At 51.8% G+C, this 18,897-nt stretch overlaps 1 protein-coding gene across 1 annotated transcript; it reads left to right on the top strand.

Annotated features, from left to right (window-relative positions):
- The first annotated feature begins 10,186 nt into the window (after positions 1–10,186).
- Positions 10,187–13,363, top strand: SPR (sepiapterin reductase). Its single transcript, XM_037388247.1, has 3 exons — positions 10,187–10,536; positions 11,260–11,550; positions 11,699–13,363. The coding sequence occupies exons 1-3, from the start codon at positions 10,215–10,217 to the stop codon at positions 11,887–11,889; spliced, it is 804 nt and encodes a 267-aa protein (XP_037244144.1). The 5' UTR covers positions 10,187–10,214; the 3' UTR covers positions 11,890–13,363.
- Positions 13,364–18,897: the final 5,534 nt, after the last annotated feature.

Here is an 18,897-nt window from a genome sequence, read left to right as displayed (position 1 = left end):
ATCCCGAATGCTCAGTTAGGCAATGGTGTTACCACAAATAAGGATCTCAGAAACAGGGTCTAGTTTTCTCTGGTATGAGGACACTGCTTAGTCCACTAGATTACAATAGAAGAGGTTTAGGCACAGAGATGGAAACTTAGAAATCAAGTAGTCATCAGATTCTGAAGTCTTCAGTCTTACTTTAGTCTCACTCTCCTGCACCAGCAGAATGAGGACCACTGTCTCAATGCCACAATGTAGCACTTCAGCAAGAAGAGGAGACTAGTGCATGGAACATGGTGTGTGACTCAGCCAGCAAGACCACATCCTGGAGAAAAGCAGAGCGTTCACCTCCACAAAGCAACATAGGAATATGCTATGAGGCAGTCTGTCTAAAAAGAAAAGTTAGGTTTTGAATGGAGTATAAATAAATATTTTTTTAAAAACTGCTCATCAAAATATCGCATTTTTCTCACAAAGGCAAAAGCACCAAAGCCACTTCCATAGGTTCATAAATATCCACATCAAACGGGGATGGGAAGGGATATTGTTACCTTGCAGGAGGACCTTCTAAGGAGCACCAACCACAAATTTTCTATACATCAACTGGCTTCTAAAGCAACAGTGAAATCTGAGCATATTTTTAGGCAGAAAATTCAGTGCTTTTTTTGCCACCATAGAAAATCCCACCTGGCCTCTGACTTCAAATTCCAGCCACAGATCTCTTTCTACCCTTCCTGGTAGAGTTAGAAGTCTTATCAAGTCTTTGGGGTTCACGTATGGTCCTGAGGTCTGGGATCAACCGACATCTTCCCTGATCACTTGAACATATCTAGTTCTTGGAGCCTTTCACTCTAAGGCACATTTTCCAGTAATTTACTCATTTAGGCATTTTTTTGCAAAAATTGCCATATTTCAAGAAGCAGACAGAGCAGTGCCTTTAGTAACAAGCCCAAATATAATCCATCTGCTCCTCCTCAATGTTGTGTTGGTACCACTGCTGGTACCATTAAGCAGTCCTGTCAGCTGCAGGGTCGTGCGGAGGCTGATGTTCAGCTGATTACCCACCGTCACCTTCAATTCTTTTCAGGCTGCTGCCACCTGGGATAAAATTTTCCGTTCTGTAAAGAAAGCTACATTCTTTGTCCCTGGACACATGGCATTTGGTCACCTTCGCATGAATATTCATTGCTTGCGTCTGGCTTATCGAGCAGTCTGGGACTTGCCCTTGTTATTTGCTGCCACACAGGCTTTGTACCATTTGAAAGCCCGTCCTCAAGAAGTTTATTTATTCTTACCAGTCACTGACATAAGCATGCTGAATTTGTATTGTTCTAATTTATTAATCAAATCATCATGCAGTACCAACACAAATGCATCAAAGTTGTCTGTTACCAGCTCATAATCTCGTTGAAAAATTGTATCGAGTTTGCCTGACAGATTCTATTTCCTTTAAAACCATGCTGGCTGACATTAACTCTTTTACGTTCCCTTAATTTCCTACTAATGAAGTTCCATATAACTGTTTTTTATGGGACTGACAACAGCATGATGAAGCTTTAAAAGCTCTGCCTTTCAATTACTGACCTCTCATTAGTGTTTTCCAGTTCTCCAGAACTTCCCTAGTGTTCCAAAACTTCCTAAAAAATCAATGTAATGGGCCAGAAACCTTGAGCAGCCTTTCCCCAGCCTCGTGGGCAGGTCACCTGGGGCTTCTGGTTCAACAGCCTACCTCTGCCTGCAACCGCTCGGTCTCTTCCTCACTGCTGAAATAAAAAGTCATTGCCAACTGTCTACAAATTACTGTGGCACCTGGGATCTTCCCAATTCCAGGACCAGTCGTAATTCTTCCATTTCACGAGAGCAACACCACCATCAGAATTTCGTGTTTGTTTGTTTGTTTTTTAAACTTAACAATCTCTTTCTTATTGTGCTTATTTTGGTTTTTCACATTGTGCTGTTACTTTGCTGAACTGTTTTCAACATCTTCTGGCTTCTCTGCTTCCTTACCCGCTCCCCACTCTCACCACTGGCTTCTTCCCTTCTGGTTGCCTCCATGCTCTTCTGACCGCACCTACATTCAAATAACGACAGGCAGGCGCAACACCAAGCTACTCTTATATTTGGTCTCACCAGTGTCATTCAGGAAAACACAGCAAAATGAAGGGGCTAGAAAACAGATCCAGGAATTAAAAGTAGAAAGAAAGGAACAAACAAGGCCAGATGCTGTTGAACTGGAAGACCAGCCTCCTGCAGGGACCTGTGGAACTCGTCCCGCATGCCGTTAGACACTCAAATAATCTCAAGCAAGCTTTCTGGGCAGGTCCCTTCTTCTGGGCTGTGGGCTGGAGTCCTGCAGCCCCTGCAGTTGCTTCCACACTCTCCTCCTGCATCCCTAGCCTCCGCCTTCTCCCCACCTCTCCCTTCTGCCTTCAGCAAACCCCTTTGGCCATAACCCCATTCTCGGCCAGGCTGGGTATCCGCAGCGTTTGCTTTCTCATACCCAATCACTCGAGGCTGGACAAGGAAAGGCACACAGTGTTTCTAAAGCAACAAGAACGCTGCTGGTGCTGACTAAGCACACAAGTCAGCTGGTCCTGTTTGCTCTGGGTGTGCAGCAGCCGGGTTTCCTTCTTAAAGGCTGACCTTTAGCACCCTCCGCCTCACCCCCAGGGCTGAAAAAATCTCTGCTGCACAGAGAGGTGCCTGCATTTCATTTATCCCCCTCCCTCAGATGCCTTCCGCCTTTTTGCCGCACAGTACCAACTCAAAGCACCCCCTGTGCGCCTGTGAAATGCAATCTCACCCTTTCCAGGGGGAAGAGCTCAGGACTTGGCTGCCCTTTTGCAGAGAGAAGGGGAAAGGGCTGCAGCTGGGATGGAGAGGCAGAGGAAGTGAGGATCCATGGGGAGCCGGCTGGCTGCTCCTCGTTCTATGGAGGGTGGGAGAAGCGCTGTCAGCAGCTGCTGCTTCTGAGAAGGGCCACAGCTCCCTCTGCACTGATTGCCACTATCCCACACACTTGGATGCCACCCACAGCAGCAGCAGCCAGCCTGGCTTGCCAGAGATTCAGTACAGTGATTCCATCGTGGCTCTTGGCCAGGTGCCCTTGCCTAGACCTGGTTCTACGTTGTGTGTTGCCCCCAGGTGCATTCATGTCCACATGTCAGTAACCACAATATAATCTGGTCTTCCACAACATATTTACAGAGGATAAATCCATGTTTTCCAGCCACTAGGCTCTATGCCTAAAATCCTGTTTGGCTTTATATTTCAGGACTGAAATAAATATTTAAACCCCTCTGGTATTATCACACTATTCCCCAAACCCCTGTTTGGGACATACCTTGATGCTTCTAATTATGACTCTTGTTTTCTCATGCATTTTATTATACCTTTTTTTTCTGAATACAGACAGACTGAAACAGCAGCGAGTGGACTTCAGCCACCAAGTTTTGGCTTTCAGCCTTTGTGGAGGATTTTTCAGATCTGAGCTTCTGGTTTAATTAAATACAGGGATGGGGATCTCTGGTGGCAGTTCTGGGGTGAAGATCTTTGGGCAAGCTGTACTAGGATTCCTAAAGTCCTGCCAAAACCCACATGGCATCACATAGCTTCATGTAGGCAGGATTTGAAGACCAAGGAGATGGATCCCCATCTGAGGCTCGGAGCTGCTCTGTAGCTCCGGAATGTTTAGCTGAACCTGGGAAGCCCATGCTGGCAGAGAGCAGCACAGTGAAGGAACAGGCTGGTCTCCCTGTCTTTGTTTGGAAGCAGAAGGACAAACACATTCACCCTTTAGCCTGAGCAGTGCGTGATATATTTCTACTCCATGTACGTCAGGAAGTGGTTAGCACCATTGCAAGCACTGAGTTCTGCTCTCTGCCACAGCTTGGGGCTGCCTGGCTCGCCCATGACAGCAGCAGAAGGGGTCGTCATTTCTGAGTAGGAGGGAGACCCTTCCTCCTAGCCTGCAATGCAGGGAGATTTCCTCCCTGCACGTTCGCCTTCTCATCACAGACAGCTGCAGGAGTGAGGTTCCTGCTGTGCCACTCAGCCTGTCCTCATTATCCTTGCTGCCGTGACACCCAGGCAGACAGCAGCCCCGCTGTATGGAGCAACAGATCTGCTGGCATCCAAGGCATCTTGTCCTTAGGAGGTCACACAATTAGCTGCTGAACATGATGAGATCCCACAGTTGGGGTGGCCTTTGGGCTACTATAACAACAAGCAGAGCTCAGGAGCAAAACCACAGTTCTCCCTTCCAGCAGCCCATGGGTAGTCATGGCAATGATGACTACAGCCAGGGCCACCTTGTATGACTTCTAGCCCTGCCCTTCTTGGGTGGTAACGCCAGGCAGAAATACCCAGGGCTCTTCCTGAAAGCTATTGTTAACAGGCCTTTGCAGAAGGAATTTAGTGCTTCCCTTACAATACGTGTGAGCCCTGGGAGTGTTACGGCAGCTGCTGCTTGTGAGCACCAGCTCCACAGCGTTGCCATCACCCCTGCAGCACACTGGGTGAGTTTTCCCCCCTGGAAGCCCTTCTGCCTTCCCCTGGATTTGTGGGAGCCATGTTATAGCCATCAGAAGCTGCTGAGAGCACTGCAAACACACCCGCACAATAGCTCAGTGCCACCAGAACCCGTGCCACAGCAACAAAGTAGCTTGGGTGGCTTCTCCAGATAAATTCAATAGATACAATCGCATATGATGGATAATTTGGGCAATTTTGATAATACGCCAGTAGGTATTTAAAATCAGCAGCACCAAGAGAATATGTACCCCTCTGCCACTTCTTTGCTGGCTTACACACACGACTCTCCTTCTCCCTTCAGTGTGCTGCCCAGGAGCCGAGCCCCCAGGGCCCCCCGCCTCCTCCCAGGGACCCCAGGCTCAGGGGGTGCCCGCAGCTCCCTCCAGATTTTAAATGCCGCTGACACCTAGTGCTGGTTCTCTCAACTACAGCCTGAGCTGCAGAGGAAGCCCTAGCCCGATGGATGAAGAGCCAAGGGGGTTGTGGTGTGCCTGATTTCGTGATGCTCACTCTTCTGGATCCGACTTCACCTGCCTCCCGCTTTGTGAAGGTGAAGAGGTGCCTTCACTGTGTTGTCGCTGCACAGGACAGTGCCACAGGGTCTGTCTACATCAGCTGCAGAGCTGTGCACCAACAGCAAATCTCTGCAGGAACTAGGATGGTACTCAGGGCCCAGTGTCCCCACTGCACACAGGGTCGGAGGGAAGCAGAGCATCTTCCTTCTTTTAAGAGAATGACCATTCCTCTCACTGGTTCTGGTACGCCTCTATTCATTTTCCTGACTAATATCCTGGAAAGAATTCAAACTCTCCTGGTGCCAGAGTGTGGTCCTGACATGCAGGCTGAGACCCTGGCTGAGCAGCTCCCAGCACCCCAGGAGGGGCTGTGTCAGCCTGCTCATCCTCCAACAGCTACACACTCACCCAGGGATGAGGTGATGCTCATATTCCTTGGGGGAAAAATCATCCCCGGACCAGCCCCACCAGTCCCATGTGCCTTCCCCTTACATTCATCCAATGCTGCCCAGGCAAAGCCTGTGTCACTAGCTAGGGAAGGTGTCCCTGTGGTGGAGTCACATCCATACAACAGGTCACCTTCCAGAGCTTTCCCAGCTCTACCACCTTCCCAGCCTACCTTACATCACTTCTGAAAACCCAGTGATGACCTTTCTACACAGAGCCCTTCCCACTCTTCCTTACACCATGCATTAGATGCTTCTATACGGTATTTCTTGATGTACTATTCAAATCCCCAGCCAACAGCAACCATTTATGTTTTAAAACATACTCTCTTGAGAGAGCTCCAGAGCAGTCCAACCAAAATGCAATTTTGTTCCTAGTTCCTAGCAATTACACCAAAATTGTATTCCACTAAATGCCCTTTTCCAATATTAATTTTTGCAGCCCTCCTCTGCTCAGATAACAGCTGCCATTTCTGGAGTCTTTCTTCCATGAGGAAACTTTCTTTCTGGGCACTATCCCTGCAGTCCTATGGCTGGTGCTGGATGATGGATGAGGAGAGGAGCTAGCAAGCTGCAAAAACACCGATATAGAAAGACAGGCAGGAAAAAAATCAGAAGAAAAAAGAAAAGAAAAGAAAAATGCCAGGGCAGTATCTACACCCTTCACTGGATTTGGCCCTTAGTCCAGGTATCCTGATGCTAAGTTCCCTACCCTTACTGCAAACCATCTCCTTTTCTCCCCAAGGTGCTCTGGCAGCAGCACTTCCAGGGTGCTTGGAGGAAGGATAAGAAGAGTGCTGCTACTTCTTGTCTCTGAAGACGTAAAATATGAGACTGCAGCAGGCCCTGAAATTGCTGAGCAATGCTTAGGATTGAGCGTTCCCCAAGAAAAGTGAAATTGCCACCATCAGCATGATTATATCAAATTAAAATCAGAGGGCTGGAATACCTCTGCTGTGGGGAAGGGCTGGGAGAGTTGGGGTGTTCAGCCCAGAGAAGGGAAGGCTGCAGGGAGACCTTTAGAGCACCTCCCAGTACCTAAACAGGCTACAAGAAAGCTGGAGAGGGGCTTTTCACAAGGGCGTGTAGTGGTTGGCCAAGAGGGCATGATTTTAAACTGAAAGAGGGGAGATGCAGATTAGGTATTAGGAAGAAATTCTTCCCTGTGAGGGTGGCGAGGCGCTGGCACAGGCTGCCCAGAGCAGCTGTGGATGCCTCATCCCTGGCAGCGTCCAAGGCCAGGCTGGACGGGGCTTGGAGCAACCTGGGCTGGTGGGAGGTGTCCCTGCCCATGGCAGGGGGTGGGACTGGGTGGGCTTTAAGGTCCCTTCCAACCCAAACCATTCTAGGATCCTAAAATCCAGTGGAAGAAGCAAACTGCTGTCAGGGGAGCCAGAAAGCATCTGGTATAAGAACACAGAAACACCAGGGAATGAAGCTTAACCTCTATAACTACGCAGGCAGAGATCCTGACGTCACACTGACCATCACCAAGCTGCTTACAGAGCGTCTCCACCATGCACAGTGTCCATCACGCGACAGAGGTATATGTCTTGGATACAGTCTTAGCAATTTTGGTCATAAATCAGATTTTGCTGACAGGTCAGAATCTTCTTGTTTTCTTCTTGTTGTTTTCTTCTCTTGCTTTCAGCACACAGCACGCCACCCTACAAGCCGCCCACCTGAGGTCAGGAGATGCCCTTTGCAGCATAAAGCAACATTCAACAAATCCTTAACATGACTGACTTAAAAAGCAAGTCAGGGACTGAAAAGACAGCTGATCTGAGGGGGATATTTCATAGCTTTCATGGGTTATGGAAATTTATTTCCCTATTATATCAACCAGTCTTCATAGTTTGAAAGTGCCTTGACTTCATTAATATATATATGAGTTCACATTATACATTACAATGTGATTAAGTAGTGGAATTTTACTGGAGATTTTGGTATTGCTCATACTTAGGTAAAACAAACTGAAGGGCAGCCCAGCCATGGAAATAAGGAGTTTGCTTTTTGGAAGCTTAGAGCTGTCCATGAAAGCTAAAGGATTCCTCGGGACAACCAAGGTAAGGCCAACATCCCAGCCCCTCTGACACATCTCTGAAACCCTCCCATCATCATCTGGCATCAACCATATCAGGGTGCTCCAGTTTGGCTGAGGCACTCATCTTCCAGTATAAAACAATATTCACACCACTCATCACTGGTCTCCAGTTGGACATCGAGGTGTTGACTGCAAGTCTTTGTGTGTGACCATCCTGCCAATTCTTTATCTGCTGTGTAGCCTGCCTGTCAAATCTACGTCTCTCTAGTTTAGAGACAAGAATGTCATTTGGGACAGTGTCACAGGCTTTGCACAACTCCAGGTAGATGGTGTCGGTTGCTCTTCCCTCATTCACCAACACTGTAACCCTGTCATAGAAGGCCACCAAATTTGTCAGGCACAATTTGCCCGTAGTGAAGCTATGCTGGCTGTTACCAATCACCTCCTACTGGGCACAGAGGTGAGATTGACTGGTCTGTAACCTCCCAGGTCTTCCTTATTTCCCTTTTTAAAAACAGGGATTATGTTTCCCTGTGGGGACCTCACCGGACTGCCGCGACTTCTCAAATATGACTGATAGTGGCTTAGCCACTTCATCTGCCCATTCCCTCGGGACACATGGATGCACTGCATCAGGTCCCATGAACCTGTGCACCTTCAGGTTCCTTAGATGGTCTCAAACCTGATCTTCTCAGACAGTGGGCAGTTCCTCATTCTCCCAGTCCCTGCCTTTGCCTTCTGCAACTAAGGCTGTATGGCCAGAGCACTTGCTGGTGAAGACCAAGGCAAAAAAGTCATTAACTCAGCTTTCTCCCTATCCTGGTAACCAGGTCTCCCCTTTCCTTCTGGAGAGGGCCCATGTTTCCCCTATATTCCTTTTATCACCAACGTACCTATAAAAGCTTCTCCTGTTGCTCTGGATGTCCAAGTCTACCCACCCAAGGTCAAGGCAGACAGCACACCGGCAAAACGCAGAATCTGGCCTCCATAAATGATGTGTCTGAGCCAGAAGAGCAAACACAGCAGTGGGACTTCCCCAAGGAGCAGGCGGCAAGAGAAAAGGTAACGAGTTTTTGTTCTTTTCCTACAGGCAGCTGTAGCTGCCAGGGCTCAGGTACCTCCAGAGGTTATGTGGTATTGCAGGGCAGCTGTGCAAAAGCAGCACCATGAGTGCAGGAAATCATTTTGCCGAGGCTGCAGTGACAAGGAGCCAAAAAGATGCATCACATCATCCTCAGCTTGCCTAAATATGGACAGTGCAAGGTCCATCCTTAGCGAAGCCTTTTTTTTTACCAAGGAGCACAAAGGACAGTATGAGACATTGGGAGGAATCTTATGGATTTATAATTTCTCTGCAGGTCGACACTCCAGTTCCAGCTCTGGGCTGGTTTGGTCACCAGTTCCTCCCTCTGATTTTTAATTTTTAGTGAATATTAGCACAAGCAGCATTCATCAGCTAGAAAAACCTGCTTCCCAGACCCTCACTCCTACTTCTACACCCTTTGGTGTAGCCTGGTAGCAGGTTGGATGGAAGAAATGGTCTGCTGGAAGGGAAATCCAGCGAAATAACAGTTATTTCCAGCTGGCCCAGTTCCGTGTTGAGCACAGCTAGGTGGGACAGGATGCAGTGCCTGGCTGGGAACCGGGGCAAGAAGCATGAGGGATACAGGAGACTGGAGCTGCCAAAATAGGAAGGGGGCAACTGGCAGCCACTAAAGCAAGTTCTGCCATCAAGAAGCCACTTGTGGAAAAAATACACATTTGCTTTTTTCTTTTTTTTTTTTTTTGCTGATGATCTGAGATTTTACTGAACATGTAAGGTTTACTTTAGCAAAACAAATATCACTCTTGGGTTTTTGTCACACCATGATTTTTTAATGCTTTATTAGAACACTGGAGGGTTTCAGCCCAGTCTGCAAGTGCTTAATAGAGTGAAACACCGCTTCCCTACCTGCTCACGCACCAGGGGGGCCATCTGTCCTCAGGATTTAACAGCTGTGAAACCAAGCCCAACTGCCAGCTAATTCCAAGCAAACCAGGTACTCCTTGCAAAAACCCTCTTTGAAATCTGTATGCCTTCAAGGACAAAATTACTTGTTTTTTTAAAAAGCCTTTTAGGACTTTTGAGGATCAGACATGCTTTCGCTACCCAATAAAAAACTGCTGCCGAGTGCCAAAAAGAGCGATCACAGAGGAAAAAGGTGTGCGAAGGCTTTGTAATGGTTCGGTTCGGGCCAGGGGGAAAGCAGCCAGGGGGAACGCGGCCGTGGTGGCTGGTGGCAAAGTACCAAGGCTGCGGGAGGCGCGAAGCGGGAATTTACAGCCGCGCTGGGAAAAAATGTATTGGAAAAAGAAAAGTTAAAAAATGTGTTGAAAAATGTATTGGAAAGTGCACTGGAAAATGCATTGGATAAAAAAGGATTGGAGCAAAGCACAAGCACTGTCGCCTGACCCCAGCTCTCGCCCGCCCGCGGGAGCAGGCGACGCCTTGGCGCGGCCGGAAGGGGGCGCGCCGCTCTGCCCACGCCCACCCGGTACGTCGGCATGCCGAGGCGACGGCGGCGACCAATCGGAGGCTGGCGGCGATGCCGGCGCGTTCGGAACGGCCATTCACGAAGCGGCGGGAGGAGGTTATGAATGGGGCGGGGGAGGCGGGGAGGGGCGTTCCCGCGGCCGCCTGCACTTGGCGCCGGGATGGAGCCGGGAGCGGGGCCCGGGCGCTGGGCCGCAGCTGCCTGCGTGCTGACCGGCGCTTCCCGGGGCTTCGGGCGCAGCCTGGCGCGGCTGCTGGCCCCGCGGCTGGGCTCGGGCTCGGTGCTGCTGCTGCTGGCGCGCTCGGCGGAGGCCCTGGCCGAGCTGGCGGCCGAGCTGCGGGGCGGTAGCGGTAGCGGGCTGCGGGTGGAGTGCGTGGCCGCCGACCTGGGCTGCCCGCAGGGGCTGCGGCGGGCGATGGCTGCCCTGCGGGAGGTGCTGCCCGCTGCTCCGCATGGCCGCCTGCTCCTCATCAACAACGCCGGTAAGGGCCTGCTCCCCCCGGGACTCAGTCCCGCCGAGCCCTCCCTCGCTGCACAGCGGCTGAGACGGGGCTCGACCGGGGCTTCGGGTGCCGGTAAATAACCATGGGAGCAGCAGGGATGTCACCTTGTCCGCGTTTTATTTTGTTAACGTAACAAATGCGGGAGCAGGTTGCAAGGTTTTAGCCATTGCTGATGGCACAGGAGCCGCTGGCCACCACCCCCTTGCTGCTCTGCTCTCCGGGTGCAAGCCATCAGAAAAACTTCTAGCCCTGCCTTCTGGAGCTTGGCTTGCCATCTTTAATTCCTGTTCGCCTTTTTTCACCCATTACCACTGTAAACAAGACCATGCATTCCAGCAGACAATAGGTGCCACAGGAGTGAGGTCCTTTGCCGACTTGGTTGCGAAAGCAGAGGCCATGTGGTGGCCCGCGGGGACATTGTACTTCAGGCTGGAGGTTGGGAGCTGTTTTTTGGCAGAGGATTGGCAGGTCTATATCCTGTGTCACCGCTGCTGGTGCAGCAGGTGATCCGAAGGCGCTGAGCAGAGCTGGGCGGTGCTGAGCTCCTCACTATGCTGTGACAGCCTGATAGGGCTGAGCCAGCAGAACTGCAGGCTTGTGTCTGTAATAGTGTTGCATGTGGAAATGTAGGAGAAAAAGGGATCTGCTGTGCTGTTGAACCCATCTTTGATTACTCTTGACTCATGTATCCTTACTTCCTAGGCTCCCTGGGAGACATCTCCAAATCCTTTCTTGATCTCACTGACCCAGATGAGATCAACAGTTACTTTGCCTTCAATGTCACCTCGGCGCTTTGCCTCACCTCCGCTGCCCTACAAGCCTTCGGGAAGAGGCCTGGCTCAAGCAGGACGGTGGTGAACATCTCCTCGCTCTGTGCCATCAAGCCCTTCAAGAACTGGGCACTGTACTGCAGCGGGAAGGCTTCCCGGGACATGATGTTCCAGGTGCTGGCACTCGAGGAGCCTGATGTCCGTGTGCTTAACTATGCCCCAGGTGAGGAGAGGAGCTCATGGATTGCTATTCATTTTCTCCTGGCTTTGTGGATAAAAGGTTCTTGCAGCCAAGCCAGGTACAAGAGGAAAATGAGTCCCAGACTTTGCTTACTCCCCATGTGATTTCTTTTTTGTTGCTCTTTCCCCAGGTCCTTTAGATACGGACATGCAGCTCTTGGCCCGGACTAAGACTGGCGACCCCGAGATGCGTCAGTATTTCCAAAGCCTGCAGGAGAGCAGGCAGCTGATAGACTGCACTGTGTCGGCCCAGAAGCTGGTGAATCTCCTGGAGGAGGACACCTTCCGCTCCGGTGCCCACGTGGATTTCTACGACATCTGAGTTAATCTCACCTCTGTCTTTGCTTTCCTGCTTTGCTTTCTGCTAAGACATGTCTTGGGTGCCTCCAGCATGTTTGGTGACCTTGTGTAGTCCCGTGCAGCTTTCAAGAGAAGACCTCTGGGTGCCTTATACTCTTAGTGCCCCAACGGGAATGAGAGGCAGTACCCTCCTGGGTACCTGCTGACAGGAGCAGGGATTTCTCAGTGGCTGGGTATGGGGCAGCAGAGGTGGCTTTCCCAAGTGAACGGGCATAGAGGCTTAAAGCTGTCCTGCGCAGGAGGGTGTGTGAGCCAAGGAGCTACCGAGGCACACCAGGCCAAGTCAGAAAGCTATCCCAGAAGGTCTTAAAGAAGCCAACAGCAGCGTTAGAGCTGAGTGTCCCTGTGTCTGTCCCCTTTGTTCCACAGAGGCTATGTGCTCAGCACCTGGGAAAGTCACCAAAGGGCAAAAGAGCCATTCCCAGGGCTGGAGGTGGTGGCTGGCACCCAAACCCAGACTCTGACCCCCATCTCACCAGTGGCTTGTCCAGAAGCTCCTGCAATTCTGGGATTGTCTTTGTGCAAGTTTTGTTTATTAAGATGTGGAGCAAAGCTTGTGCCTGTGGTTTTTGCACAAAGGTAATTAATCACCAGGAGAGGGAGCTGCCCATGGAGGAGATGTGAATTTTGGGCGCCTGGCTGGGATCACCAGCTTACATGAACCTGTGCACAAGTGCAGCACGGGTTAGCACACATCTGAGGTGCCACCCTGAGTTCATGCAGTGTTCCTATTTGCACATTCTGGGTCCAAGCCTGGATCTGGGGCTTCAGCCCCTCCTGGGCTGTTCTTTTAATTGTTTGTGGGGTTTTATTGTCATTTTTTCATCAGGTTCCAGGAGGCACAGGCACTTATAGACTGGCTTTTCTAGAAAGCAGCTGATATGCAGTGTGTGTTGGTGGAGGAGAGCCGCTCTGAAGCACAGCGGCATCCCCTGTGTGCCCTGGAAATGCCCAATGTCCCTCTGTGCTCAGTGACAGCAACCTTCCTGCAGTCTTCTGTCCCACCCTGTATTTCAAGTTTTGTCCACCTGGATCTACAGTCATTAAAACTTTCGCATCTGGTCTGGGTCTTCTGATATATCTTTAAAAGTAGATAAATTTGGCGGAGGGTGAGAGGAGACATCCTGGGTTAAGCACTGTCTTCATCCAGCAGTGGCCTCCTGGAGTCCTGTTCTTCCATCTCTGAGCCATTTCATTAATTCTGTGTTAACTTAATCCTGTCAAGCTCAAAAAAAACTTCTCTCCAGCTAGTCTGCTGCTTGGTTTCATCTTCCCTCTATGCCTGTGAAACTCATTATTAGCAAAAACCCCTCTGCTGCTCGCTGTGCTGGCAACAGGGTTGTTTTTCTAGGGTTTGATGCCTGGTGGTGTTTTATGTGGTCTGTGAAACCTGGATGGACCTGCTGCTGCTAAAAATCACATTTCTTCACTGTGCATCTATATGGGTTTGTCTCATCCCGTCTTGGGCAGAAATAATTTTCTGGGATCTGGTGCTCTGTAAAAAAAAAAAACAAACTTAAGTGCTCAGAGCTGGGCATCCCCAAGTCCTGCCATTACAGGACTGTGGGCTGAAGGCAGGTAAGCCCCCACCAGAAGGGCTTAAGGAGCCCTATATTGCAGGAGAAGGTGGGAGGGTGCTGAGGGACAGGGCTGCTCTGGCCACAGGGATGATTTGGTACCAGCCAAGTAGGAGATGCAGATGGGTTCTTCAAGGTAAGACATAAAAACCAGGGTACCCAAGGGGGAGGATTATTTTGGGGCTGTGCATACTCGCTTGAGATCTGACCGTGCTCCAGTGGCTGGGGGTGGGTATCAGCAACTGTGTCTTCCTGGAGCATCTGTGTGAGGGGTTGTGGCATCGTAGAGGTTCCACTTGGAACCAGGCACTTCTTCAACCCAAACCTGTCTCCCAAGAGAGGATACATAGGCAGGGAATGCTGACTTTAAATAGCGAGGTGCTTATGTCCCACTGCACACAATGTTAATGGAATCATTAACAAAACACTGGATTTGTTTCATAGAATGGTTTGAGTTGGAAGGGACCTGAAAGATCACCTAGTTTGAGACCTTTGCCATGGGCAGGGACACCTCCCACCAGACCAGGTCGCTCCAAGCCCCGTCCAGCCTGGCCTTGGGCACTGCCAGGGACGGGGCATCCACAGCTGCTCTGGGCAGCCTGTGCCAGCGCCTCGCCACCCTCACAGGGAAGAATTTCTTCCTAATAGCTGATCTAAATGTCCCCCCTTTTAGTTTAAAATCATCCCCCCTTGGTCCAACCACTGCAGGCCCCTGTAAAAAGCCCCCCTCCAGCTTTCTTGTCAGCCCCTTTAGGCACTGGGATGCTGCTCTAAGGTCTCCCCGCAGCCTTCCCTTCTCCAGGCTGAACCCCCCCAACTCTCCCAGCCTGTCCTCACTGCAGAGCTGCTCCAGCCTCTGAGCATCTTTGTGGCCTCCTCTCACCCTGCTCTAACAGGTCCACGTCTGTCTTGTGCTGGGACCTGGGGCACTCTGCTTCATTTTCTCTCTCCCTTGTTGCCCAGGGAGCAGCAGGAGCAAAAATCAGTCTTGGTGTCCCTATCCCTTCAACTGGGAAACTACATCTGCTCAATGAGCAAACCTACTGCAAACATCAAGCACATTCTAGGCATGAATCCTACAGCTGCGGTGATGTCCTGTGGCTCACGCTGCTGAATTTTGCTGGTGAAGCAACCACATGCTCGCAGTTCCATGGAGCAAGTTTTTCTTTAGCCATTGGCCACTTCATATTTTGTCCCCAAGTTGTCTCCTGGATTTTTTAACTTTTAGGGGTTTCAGCCCCTTGGATTCACTGTGCATGTGTTTAGATGTTCAGTATTGCTCTGTAATCCCAGAGATGCGGTGAGTTTTTGGCTCCCATTCCAGGAGCAGAGCTTTGCCCAGGGAGAAATACCAGTGATGCTTTCAGGGCATCCCCCGGGTACCACCATCCCCTGCTCAGGGACCGTGCCCAGTTCCTGTCCTCCGTGGGTCCATCCAACACCTGTGCACCCATGGGCACTGTGAGATGCAGTGGCAAAACGATCCAAGTATTTTTCTTCCTTTTCCTATCATTTTCTGTGACCAGCTGAGGGCGTGCCGAGACCGGGTAACGGACACCAGCCCGAGCAGAGAATCTGGAGGGTCAGCCAGCTTCAGTGCCCCTGGAAAAGCGACGGGCCGTTGGGTGGGACGAGCGGGACGCAGGCTCAGGCTCCCTCCTGCCTCTGCACCGCCTCATCACAGGTCCCTGTGGCAACTTTTTTTTTTTTTTTAATTAGGACTCCATGTCCTGCAGCCATGGGACCATGCCAGAAGCTCAACGAGGAGAAAAAGGAGTCGTTAAAAAAAGGTTTTGAGGTTTCCCAGTTTCAGAGACAGGAGCTCACAGCTCACCTGGCAAAGTGTATGCGATGAGACTAACATGCTCAGCCCTATGGGCACCCCCAGTATTTGGGCAGTGCTCCCCTGCGGGCTAAGGAAGAGCCCTGTGGCTGCAGGGAGGCACCCTGAAAGCAGCTGTCATCACCTCCTTCCCAGACAGGACCCACAGGCTCAGTTCTCCCTGAAGGGGCTGAAGTGGGGCTTGGCAAGCCTAAACTCTTGCATGGAGCATCCCTCCAAGCGGCTCTGCTCCCTCTCCAGCTCCCCACCCCCTGCCTGCCTTCCCACTCTGCCTCCTGCAGCAAAATACTCTGTAGGGCATTTTATCACTTCCCCCCTTTTTTTCCCCTTTGCTTTCTTCTGCCCACACCATCCCTGTGGCAGAGTGCTGGGGGTTGTGGCAGCCCCAGGAAGGGCTGTCCACTCCTGCTCTCCTGGTGTGTGGCTGTAAGAGCTCCCACGGGCCTGCCCGTCCCCCCATCCCCTCTTTGCTCTGAGCTCACATATTTCAAAGAAAAGCAATTTACCTGCTGCTGTGGGGTAAAGCAGCGGGACGGACATGCTGCCGGCGCTCGGCCCTTCCCCACTGCAGTGATTTCGGTGGTGGCTGGATCCTGGTGAGGGTGTGATGTCTCCCTGAGCCCTGGGAAACAGAGAGAAGCAAAACTGGAGCGTGAGCTGTGCAGATGGCCCCCTCCCCCCGTAAAGTGCTGCAGAAAACCCCTGTGATGGCCTCGATAGCAGATTGGGGGAGAAGGGGAGTGTGTGTGTGATGCTTAGGGGTGACACCACCTGAGCAACTGGTCCCAGGTCCCCAGGGGACTCTCCGCAGCCCACTCCCCATGCCGGGGAGACACTGCAGCCTTTGTGTCCATGGTGAAATGCAGGGAGCTGGGTTACGGAAGGAGTCAAAGTCAGTGCTGGGGTTTTGTTTCCATATGTGTGACCAGGTCCCTGGGACAGCAGTGAGGGTGAGTCTCCTAAATTCCCCTCAAAGCCTCCCAAATTAAAACCAGCGTGCACCCAACGACCTCTCAAATCTCAGCCGCTGCCCTGGGCTGCCCCTGGCTCAGCGGAGGGATAGGCTGCAGCCAGGTTCCTCTGCCCCTTATTAAAAGTTTCTCAGCAGAGGGAAGAAGACGACCTTTATTTTCCCATCTGGTGACCAGAAATGCTGAGTAGGGGCCTTTCAGCCAGGACTCTGAGTGCCCAGCGAGCTTCTTGTTCGCAAACAAGCAGTCACCTCTGGCCAAGGGGCCAAAGGTAAATGAGCTATTCCTCCGGCAAAGGTGCTCCCAGCAGGGTAAAAGGTCTGGTGGTGCCTACGCTTCCCACCCAGGGACTCCCATCTTGCAAGCAGAGACGCCTGAGTGTGTCCACGCCGACAGCTGACCAGCCATCCCAAAGCTTCCCACCTCTCTGTGTGACAAGTCAGGAGCTTTGCAGGGTCTTCTGGGGGCTGTGGCTGGGGTTTGGTGGACACTCACCAAGCCTGAGAGGGTTAGAACAACAAACACCTTTCTGCTGAGCCGGCACGTTTCTCTCCGACTCTTCTCCCTGAGACTGAAGACTTGCTTGCACATCCTCCTGCTCGTAACTGCCCTCCTCATTCTCAGCCCACTAACCTGCTTTTATTCCTCTCCCTTCTACACTGTCCCTGGTTTTGGTGGCCTTAGCAAGGAGAAGAAACAGCTCCAGGCTGGCCATGTCCCCCGGCACAGCCATTTAATGAGTAATGAGGGACCCACTGGTCCAGCAAGGAGAGATGACAGATTAACCCAGTTTAGAGCCAAAGAGCAGCGGGTTTGCTGGTAAACTGTCCTGTTCCTGTGAGCTTCAAATGCCTTTAATGAGTTATTATTTAGTTGGCTATAGAGGTTAATGGGGGGACATTGCAGAAATGATCTGTGATTAATTAAACCATCTTTATCCGTCACGGGCGGAGCAGCTGGACTCACTGGGCTGGGCGCTAAGCTGGGACCAGTGCTGGATCCCCAGCTTCAGTGCTGCTCCCAGCACTGCCCTGCACACACTGAATTCACTGGTGACTGAACCAGGCCCTGCAGACCAACGGCCACCTCCACCCCAGTGGGAAAGAGCTGCCAGGAATAGGAGGCTCTCCCTGTTTTTTTACGCACCACCCCAAAACCAGACCTTGTCCGTTTGCTGCCGGCCCATGTGGGATGCAGCTGGGTGCATTTCCAGTCTCCCAAATATTGAGTGCCAAGCCAGAGGCAGGCTGTGCCTGAGCTGCTCCCGCGGATCCCCTGGGATTTGGGGATACCATCCAGTCCCAACACTGGCTGCTCTCTGTCCCCTTGCCTTCAGCAAAGCCGCTGGTTCAGATCAGTGCATTCACCCTCCTCCACCATGGCCCATCCTGTGCCATGTCTGCAGCCCATCATCCTTCACCCAGCCCTGAAACCCTCCCGGGCTGATGGTTCAGCCCTTCCCCGAGCACCCAGTAATGCCAGTGGATCCCTGTCCTTCCCATTAGGATGCTGGCAGGCTCTGCCAGATCCTCAGTGCTGGCTTTAGACCAGGAAGGGCAAGCTAGGCATGCCACACTCATCAGTCCCAGCACCCCATCCCCTGCGGGATCCCATGGGAAACCCAGAGCATCTCTGTCCTTAGGAATCTCCCACCACCCAGCCACCAGCGTGGCCTCACCCTGCCCATGCCACCTCCAACAGAGCTACCGCCAAGGCACTGCGGCGAGGCCGGGAGCCGCATTCACATTCCTGCCGCGAGCACACTTGTCAGCCGAGCTGTCAGCCGCTCCCGTAATAGGGCCACAGCGGTCACTCGTGTTGGGAGTAAACACAGCCGAATCTGAGAAAACAAGAGCAGAGCAGAGCCTGGGTGCTTCCAGCAAGGCTGCAAAGTATCAGCACATTTTGGGGGTGGGATGCCCAGCCTCCTTTCTGCTTCCCCATTCACCCCTCACCATAAACCCCAAAACCCCCCTGGGAAGGATGCTTGGTGGCAGTCTCCAGCATCACAGGGGTACTAGGATGCGGTCAGCTGCTCCCAGACTGAGACACTGGGGGTCTGGGATTAAAAAATAGGTTGTTTAGTGGCATTGAAGCTGGTGCATGGGATAGGTGGGGACAGCCCTGGCCTGGAGCTGCTCTGGGACACAAGGTGGTGGGAGCTGCAGATTGGTGATTTCTAGCAGAAGCCCACTCCCACCTTTGGCTGGAGGAAGAGCACTTTTTTCCCTTTGGCTTTTTTTTTACTAAAAAAATGGCATTTTGCACATGCTAGAGCTGCCCTGAACCTGAGGAACCAGTTTGGAGAGAGGGTCCAGCCTCCTTGCCACCCTCTGGCCAGCATCCCCCAGGGTACCTCCCGCTACCTCCACCCGTGTCACCAACGCTGGAGGGGACATCTCGGCTGGGTGGGATAGATCCAGGCTCCATGCTAGCCCCTGACATGCACCACAGGGAGGGTCAGGGGGTGTTTGCGTGGGGGTCTGGGGACAACGAGGAGGAGGAGGAACAGCCCCGGGAATAATTACCGCTGGCTTATTCGTTTTGCGCTATTCCTCCAACTCCTAAACCCTCCCCAC

The sequence above is a fragment of the Falco rusticolus genome, chromosome 1 (genome assembly GCF_015220075.1).
Source record: "Falco rusticolus isolate bFalRus1 chromosome 1, bFalRus1.pri, whole genome shotgun sequence".
NCBI classification, from domain to species: domain Eukaryota; kingdom Metazoa; phylum Chordata; class Aves; order Falconiformes; family Falconidae; genus Falco; species Falco rusticolus.
Note: the sequence above shows the minus strand (reverse complement) of the source record. Positions and strands in the feature narration are given on the sequence as shown.

Bases quoted from the DNA above. Each gene is read 5' to 3' on its own strand.
- SPR (XM_037388247.1), top strand. From the start codon at position 10,215: ATGGAGCCGGGAGCGGGGCCCGGGCGCTGGGCCGCAGCTGCCTGCGTG. The intron at 10,537-11,259 runs GTAAGGGCCTGC...CTTACTTCCTAG, and splicing joins GCTCCTCATCAACAACGCCG to GCTCCCTGGGAGACATCTCC. The intron at 11,551-11,698 runs GTGAGGAGAGGA...CTCTTTCCCCAG, and splicing joins TGTGCTTAACTATGCCCCAG to GTCCTTTAGATACGGACATG.